Source organism: Lactuca virosa, chromosome 6, assembly GCF_052849685.1.
Source record: "Lactuca virosa cultivar CGN04683 chromosome 6, Lactuca_virosa_CGN04683_v6, whole genome shotgun sequence".
Classification (NCBI taxonomy): domain Eukaryota; kingdom Viridiplantae; phylum Streptophyta; class Magnoliopsida; order Asterales; family Asteraceae; genus Lactuca; species Lactuca virosa.
The window spans coordinates 18,675,277-18,684,370 of record NC_136431.1 but is presented as its reverse complement, the minus strand read 5'-3'; the positions used below and the strand labels follow the sequence as shown (position 1 = coordinate 18,684,370).

Below are 9,094 nucleotides of genomic sequence, written 5' to 3'. Positions count from 1 at the left end.
TAGAGACTTTACAAATCAAACCGGGGGATTGGCATTCCATTGCTGTCATTTTATATGTATATGGTTACAATTATCTCCGCTTCCAATGTGCCTATGATGTAGCACCAGACGGACTATTAGCTAGTGTGTATCATCTTACTAGAATAGAGTATGGTGCGGATCAATCAGAAGAGGTATGCATAAAAGTATTTGCCCCGAGGAGGGATCCTAGAATTCCGTCTGTTTTTGGGTTTGGAAAAGTGTGGATTTTCAAGAACGGGAATCCTATGATAACGAACACATGAAAACGCTTTGAAATTTGTAGCATTTTTTATTTTTTTATATTTTATTTTGTATCGAATAAAATACTTGTACTATTATGTTTATAGATTAATCATTAAAAATTAGATTTTTTGTGATTTACTTACGAATATTATAGTATAAGAAATATAAATATATGCATCTAAAAATTTACTTTTTTTAAAAAAAATGCAGTTTTTTTTTGAAAAAATTGCAGTTTTTTTTGAAAAAATGTAACTTTCTTTAAAAAAAACTTGTAGTTTTTATGAAAAAATTGCAGTTTTTTTATTTAAAAATGCAGTTTTTTTAAAAAAATTGCACTTTTTTTTTCTGAAAAAATTGCAGTTTTCTTTAGAAAAATTATAGTTTTTTTGAAAAAACAAATGCAGTTTTTTTAAAAAAATATTTTTTTCAATTTTTTTTCAAAAATTCATGTTTTCTATAAAAAAATTAAAAAATTTGCATTTAAAAAAAAATCGAAAAATACTATATTTAAAAAAATCTGAAAAATTGATTTATGATGTAAATTTTTAGACATTTATATTAATATATTAAATAACACAAAAAAATTAAACATTAAATGAGATTAGTAAGATGACGATCATGTCCTTAATGAATTACTTTTGATCCAACGCTCCACTTTTAGTTCTCGGGAAAATATGAGTTCTCAACCGATCTCACCCCTATATATATATATATATAGCTTTATTTCTGCTTAGTATCTTCACTCGTCTTCCCGTATCAATGTGGATCATGTTCGATTCACCCTTGTAATAACAAGTTATACAATGTCCTTTGTTATATCATACAAAGAGTTTGTAAACAAATGTTGGGTATGCATCTGCCCTTTTAGTTTTTTACATTCAAGTATTAAACACATCTAATCTACATCATCTATTCTTCAATCCACCACATCGTCACTAAAAATCTTGAACTTACTAGCATCAAGAACTAACTTTCTAACCGAAGAAAAGGAACCCAACAAGCCAACACCCGTAAAAACCACCATAATAACAACATTAATCCAATAAGTAAAAGAAGATCTGGACGGCTTGTAGGTCATGTTGTACAAAAGCATCGGAAGTATGAAATCCAGCGGAATAAACCCCAAAGCTCCAACCACACCATTAATATCTCCAAAAAACGGTAACATGGCCGCAAAAAACCCACAAAAAATCATGTAAAGCGACCGCAAAATTATTCTCGGAATTAAATTTCGTTTCGAAAACATTCCTTGATTGACGTCCGCTGACTGCGTTTCCATTATCTCATAAGCTACTTGCGAATAAACCTGTGTGAAAGTCAAAATGATAATCATCAGTCTGTCAGGTTTATGGTTTAGGGTTTAGGATTTAGGGTTTGGGGTGTACCAGGCCAATGGCGAAGAGTTGTAAAAGGACAAAAATGACCCCGAGTCCGAGAAGCCAAGTTGGAGCTAAAGCGGGCCCGTCATCTGGCATGAGGCTGTTGAGAATGTTTGAGCTAGCTTTATTGCCAAACACCCAGTAACCGGAAACTGCGGCCGAGTAGAAGGTGATGAATATAACGGTGTAACACATGATAAGCCCTTTCAACATTTTCCCCGTTACTGGTGGAGCCAAGGTAGCCTGTATAACAAACAAGTGGTGAATTCTATAGTTGATACATATAAGTATGTAAGTATGTGCATATGGTTAAGTAATATAAGGAACTTGATGAAAACACAATTGAACTTAATTACTTGTATCTCTGGGAGAATTCCGTTCCCAAAAATGGCAGCAATTATCGAGATAGAAGTGAAGGCGCTCATAACTACTGAAAATTTTGAATCTTCTAATGAATAATCTCTTGGTGGTGCATTTTTCGATAGTCCTGTCAACAAAATTACACTAGTTTTCAGTTTCAACAACTTAACTGGACCTTAAGAAAAACCATAAAAGTGGAATTAGAAAAATATAGAGACAGTGACACGTGTGAAAATGCATTATACCTGCGTTGATACACGCGCCGACGACAATGAAAGTGTAGGCCAAGCTCAAGAAAAGAGAAACCAAGTTGACGTGTCTCAGGGAGTGAAAAGTCGGCAACTGAGAAAGGACTATCATCACCACTGTCACCATTGCAATGAATTCCCACAGTCTCAGGGGGCCATCCGGAGAAAAACTTGAATACATTATCTAAAATTTAAATCAAAGTATATTTTTTTTAGCTAAAAGATTTTGATAAAATCTATGTATTATATATACCTTAAGGCATTCCCCTGCAAGCAAGATTGCTCCGATGCTTATGCCGGTGTTAATAGCCGTTTGAATAAAAATTACAAAATAGAACATCCAACCAGAACCCAAGACATCGGCGGCGAGTTCCCGGAAACGGATGTGGCGACGGCCGGCTTTCTCACAGTGTTCAAGAACAAGGGACATGAGATAGTAAGAGTAAAAAGTGACGACACCCATGACTGTGAGACAAAAGATCCCCGGTCCCCATCCCAACCCCCTGAAGGCGTACGGTAGCGTTAGTATGGTGGGGCCCACTATCGCGGTGGTGAGATGAAATCCAGCGTGGAACCATTCGCCTGAAAGTTTTTTGATGTAGACTTAGATCGGGGTTGTGATTACTGATTACTGAATACTAAAGTTAACGAAAACGATTGCCAGGTGTTACCTTTTGATTCGAGCACAAAAGCTGCACCCGCGTCTTGCTGCCGGGAGTTTTTGTTTTCCGGTGGAGGTGGAGGTGGAGGTGGAGCCTCTGCCATCAAGAAAGATCAGCGACCAGATTACATGTATGAATCTATGATAATCATGAATTATATAAACAATGATTTACATATACATATAGTCGTATTCACATATGTAAACACAATACTGTGTATCTGTGTGTGTGTGTGTGAGAGAGAGAGAGAGAGAGAGAGAGAGAGAGACGTAATTATCTTTAATGGAAAAAAAATAAGCCTTGATGATACCGGAACAAAACAAGATGGCGATAGAAAAAATGTGACGTTTATACACAGAGATATAAAAGATCTAGAGATATATATATATGTATATATTATTATTATATCTCTTTGATTTTGATTGAATACATATCGACGGAAGGAATAATCATAATATCATATATAATACACTTCCATCTCTTAACTATATGCATTAAAAAAGTCAACTTTATTTCAAAATTTGATACGACCAGAATTGAAAGCAATACAAAAATAAATGCTTTAATTTCTCAGTGCAACTCTCACCCATCGGTGGTTCTACACCGAATTATAACCGGCTAATGAAATAAAGATCTATAAAGCAATTATTTGAAGAAAAGGGGTTGGATCATTAATCATCTACTTGTTTTCCATATGGAATTCCGTCTAATTTTAAGCAACCTTTCTTTTATTCTTTTTAAGTGAGCAGTTTTAAACGAATAATTGATCACACAAGTGTTCAACTTAGATGGGTAAACCAAAAAAAGAAATCATTGGTACCCCAATTTCATTTCAAATTCATCACGCATTTGGGGGATATAGGTAAGAATTCCAGTTACAAACTTACAATTATTGTATTTCCTGAACTAAGATTTCCAGATAGTAAGCAGTAATGCAATAATCACCATATCTAATAAGCAATGTATATATAGTTCATATTGTTACAATAATATGATGATATAACTAGGGTTACAGCTTTATGAGAACAAAACGCAAAAGACAACGTCGATTTCGTTTTAATCAATAATAATCGGTTAAGCGAATTTCATTCCTTCCTATTTTCCATGGATTGCGCACGATTGGTACATGTTAATTCATGAAAATGACATTAAACAAATTTACAGTTTGAGATAAATCCGTAAATTTTGGAGCACTGTAAAGTAGACTTCCACTTTGACGTTCAATAACGTTAATGATAAGATGCAATCTCGATCCAGAATTCTTTACCTTAATTTAGAATTAGATAAAGGACAAAAGCTGCCGGCGGAGAGAGAAAGTGCGATACCTGGTGGCAGTAATGGTTGTTGTAGTTTGATCGTCATGGAGAATCGATCGATCTGTAATTTCTTTCTTCAGGCAGAGTCAATCATGAAACGAATAACCTTGAAAAATCAAAGGCTTCTACAATTGGAAATGCGAAATTGATTGAAGAAAACGGCCGAGCGGATTCTGCTTTGTATGGATGGATTTGGAGAGACAATTTTTTGATCAAAAATGGACGACAATTTCATTGAAGACAATGACTTTATAATTGGGGCGGATTGAGTTGTTCATATATTGGACCACCTAGAAAAAGCATATTATTTACTACGGTATAATTGGAAATACACTAAAATAGGGGGGGCTAAAGTGAAAATACAGCTTACACTTGATATTCTCTTGGAATCATGATATTTATTGTATTTATTCGTTAACCATCGAGTATGTCGGGAAATCTAGTGTATGTATGTTAGATCTTAAATTTAAAAATAAGTTTAGACTTGGGGAGTGGATGACAAAACCTTCACACGGGTAAAATGGAGTTCAATATGTTGTGAGTTCACCGCCATTTATTTCAACATGTTGTGAAAAGAAGCTTTTTCTGGATATTGTATTGTTGACTAATGATAAACCATTTGCATTTATATGTGTGAATTAAATCTCATTTTCCACTTTCAGTCTTCTTCATCTCTTTTCCATTGCCATGACACTACTTTTTTTCTTGCCATGGTAAATCAAGATAAAGCTTAGGTCGAGTTTATGTGGAGTTTAGATGGTCGTGACAAACATGACATCACTTCTTCCAATCTTAAACTATTAATTTTCAAGATCCGCTCACTCAACTAGGATTGATTTTCACATTTTGACAAATGAGAGTAGTCATCAAACAATTTATCTTGTATTAGAAAACTTGTACCATAAATAATTAAATAGCATTAAAAGAAATCTTACTTCAACAATTAATATCTATAACTAGAAAAAAAAAACAAAAAAAAAAAAAAAAAAAAACAATATCAGTTTTATCATATAATACCGAGCAATCGGCTTATGTTAGTGGCAAAAGCATTCTTGATGGCTCCCTCATAATAAATAAACTCTACCTGTGGTCTAAGAAATCTAAAAAGAAAGTCTTGTGGATTTCGTTAAAGCTTTTGATTCTTTGAATTTGGGTTTCTTGATTAAGTTATTAAGCATATGGACTTTGAGATGAAATGGAGAAGGTGGATTTGGGGTTGTTTTTTCGACTAGGAGAGCTTTGATTTTGGTAAATTGTTCCCCGACTAAGGAGTTCGACATTAGAAGAGGAGTAAGGCAATGGAAGGTCTCTACATATCGATAGAGTTGGCTTGTGATCTCCATTGCTTTTGTGGTATGTCTCTTCCTTATAAATCTTAATATCTTATATATGTGGATGATCTGGTGTTTATAAGCAAGAGGTCCTAGATAAAAATTTTAAACTTAATATACTCCTTAGATGTTTCCTTCTTGCGTCTGAATTAAAAGTAAATCTTCATAAAAGCAAGGTGTATGGTGTGGGGTGGATAACTTGGAAGTTGCTAGCCTTGCTAGTATTTGAATTGTGAGCTCACGTCTTTTCCGTTCACTTATCTAGGTCTTCCCATTGGAGCCAACATAAGGCTTGGAAGAACTTGAAGTGGGATTGTCGAGAGATTTTTTGTTGTTGGGTAGTCGACCAATCACTTGAAGGGATTTTTTGCAGATTCACTCAGGATGGATGTGATCTTAAAATTGTTACACACACACACATAGATATATATGATTTGCTCTTATACCAAATTTAACATGATGACGGATTAATAAAAATTAGGATAGGATTGTACCTGAATGATGCGTCGGGATGATCTTGATGATGATTAGATGGATGGTTTTGGATAGTTTGGATAGACGCTCTGCTATTTAAAAAAGATAAACTATTTCAACAGAGGGCTCTGCTATTCAGAAATAGACGAACTATTTCAACAGAGGAAGAACGTTGAGATCAACTCAAGTCTTAAAACTCTCAAACTTATCTTGTTTATTTCATATGGGCAAAGGCCCTATTTATAGGCTCAAGAGAGCCGATTACATAATTGAATTGCAATCGTATGATTCCAATACGACAAACATATTTACAATATAGCCCCTAGATTATTGAGGGTTACACACTTTATCTCACATCTTACAAACTATATGTCATATTCGATAGATGACATATAACCTATCGACACATGACACTTATTCTACCGATAACGACAAATACCAACTAAGAAAGTCGATTACATAATTGAATTGCAATCGTATGATTGCAATACGACAAACATATTTACAATATAGCCCCCTAGACTATTGAGGGTTACACACTTTATCTCACATCTTACAAACTATACGTCATATTCGATAGATGACATATAACCTATCGACACATGACACTTATTCTACCGATAACGACAAATACCAACTAATACAAATAAAATACAAATTATAAAATACATCCTTCCACAACGAAAGGACACGTGTCTTCAATAATGTCTTCAATAATAATGGCTTTTATACGTCATTATGTGCGTCATTCCTCCCGCCACCGAAAGGACATATATTTTTGAATAATGTTTGCTTATGTCATGACTGGCGTTAATCTCCCATGAATGGTGTTTACGATGTTTCTTTCATGAATGGATGCTTGTTTGAACTGTTGTTGTTGTTGCTTCATGATGGCTTCCATTCTCTCGTCAATGTGTCTGCTATATGATTGTTTGCGCTTTTGATGTATCTGAGATAGGGATGAAATTGATGTAATTGTAATTGCCAACAAATCAATCGTCCACGACAATAATCTTCTTGTAATTTATAGCACCAAAATCCAAGTAGATACTTGGAATTTGTTCGTAACTCGAATCTTGTTTGTAGAAGCTCGACCTTCCATTTCTTCAATAGTCTAGGGGGATATATTGTAAATATGTTTGTCGTATTGCAATCATACGATTGCAATTCAATTATGTAATCGGCTCTCTTGAGCCTATAAATAGGGTCTTTGCCCATATGAAATAAACAAGATAAGTTTGAGAGTTTTAAGACTTGAGTTGATCTCAACGTTCTTCCTCTGTTGAAATAGTTCGTCTATTTCTGAATAGCAGAGCCCTCTGTTGAAATAGTTTATCTATTTCTGAATAGCAGAGCGTCTATCCAAACTATCCAAAACCATCCATCTAATCATCATCAAGATCATCCCGACGCATCATTCAGGTATACTCCTATCCTAATTTTTATTAATCCGTCATCATGTTAAGGAAAAATTTGGTATCAGAGCAAATCATAAGGAAAAATTTGGTATCAGAGCAAATCATAAGGAAAAATTTGGTATCAGAGCAAATCATAAGGGAAAATTTGGTATGAAATTTTTCAAAGAAGGAATTCGCTAATGCATCATTCAGGTATACTCCTATCCTAATTTTTATTAATTCGTCATCATGTTAAGGAAAAATTTGGTATCAAAGCAAATCATAAGGAAAAATTTGGTATGAAAATTTTCAAAGAAGGAATTCGCTAATGCAATGTAAATTTGTTCCATCAAGATAGATAGTGTCTATGAATCCATGACTGATGTAAATACATCCTTCCACAACGAAAGGACGCGTGTCTTCAATAATGTCTTCAATAATAATGGCTTTATACGTCATTGCGTGTGTCCTATTTATAGGCTCAAGAGAGCCGATTACATAATTGAATTGCAATCGTATGATTGCAATACGACAAACATATTTACAATATAGCCCCCTAGACTATTGAGGGTTACACACTTTATCTCACATCTTACAAACTATACTATCATATTCGATAGATGACATATAACCTATCGACACATGACACTTATGATTTGCTCTGATACCAAATTTAACATGATGACGGATTAATAAAAATTAGGATAGGATTGTACCTGAATGATGCGTCGGGATGATCTTGATGATGATTAGATGGATGGTTTTGGATAGTTTGGATAGACGTTCTGCTATTTAAAATAGATAAACTATTTCAACAGAAGGCTCTGCTATTCAGAAATAGACGAACTATTTCAACAGAGGAAGAACGTTGAGATCAACTCAAGTCTTAAAACTCTCAAACTTATCTTGTTTATTTCATATGGGCAAAGGCCCTATTTATAGGCTCAAGAGAGCCAATTACATAATTGAATTGCAATCGTATGATTCCAATACGACAAACATATTTACAATATAGCCCCTAGACTATTGAGGGTTACACACTTTATCTCACATCTTACAAACTATACGTCATATTCGATAGATGACATATAACCTATCGACACATGACACTTATTCTACCGATAACGACAAATATCAACTAATAAAAATAAAATACAAATTATAAAATACATCCTCCACTTACTATTAAACGACCCTTCACATGGTAAAAATAAAAATTATGAGTAATAAAACCCAAGTATATTGTAATTACGATAATAAATATAAAGTTAATTTACTTAAAAAATTATGGAAAGATTTAGAAAACTCCACAAAACATTTAAAAGAAAAAGAATCTGAAGTACATGAATTAATTTCTAAAAACAAGAATTATACTGCATATCAATTAATTAAAATTGGAAGATTAAAAACTGAAATTAATCATTTTAAAATAGTAATAAAAAATATTAACAATTCAATTAATTTTCTTTCAGATGCTTTAATAATTTGTTAAAATGAATTCAAAAGTACAAATTAATTCTTCCAAAGATAACATGCTTTGGACTAATATATTAAAAAACCATTGGAAAATAAACTCTAATATCTCTAAAACTATTCAATATTTAGAAAATATTTTATTATATGAAGAAAACTATTTATTAAGATTACAACCAGAGAAAGAAGA

At 33.4% G+C, this 9,094-nt stretch overlaps 1 protein-coding gene across 3 annotated transcripts; it reads right to left on the bottom strand.

Moving 5' to 3' along the window:
- Positions 1-1,060: 1,060 nt before the first annotated feature.
- LOC145119771 (Transmembrane amino acid transporter family protein) lies at positions 1,061-4,483 on the bottom strand. Of its 3 annotated transcripts, none has more exons than XM_079055498.1 (7): positions 4,239-4,483; positions 2,923-3,009; positions 2,505-2,833; positions 2,249-2,435; positions 2,000-2,130; positions 1,650-1,886; positions 1,061-1,570 (listed from the first exon to the last, which is right to left on the bottom strand). In XM_079055498.1, the coding sequence occupies exons 1-7, from the start codon at positions 4,273-4,275 to the stop codon at positions 1,181-1,183; spliced, it is 1,398 nt and encodes a 465-aa protein (XP_078911624.1). In that variant the 5' UTR covers positions 4,276-4,483; the 3' UTR covers positions 1,061-1,180. The 3 variants fall into 3 exon arrangements, with proteins under 3 accessions (XP_078911624.1, XP_078911625.1, XP_078911626.1); XM_079055499.1 differs by lacking the exon at positions 4,239-4,483 and adding an exon at positions 3,500-3,518; XM_079055500.1 differs by lacking the exon at positions 4,239-4,483 and adding an exon at positions 3,183-3,236.
- Positions 4,484-9,094: the final 4,611 nt, after the last annotated feature.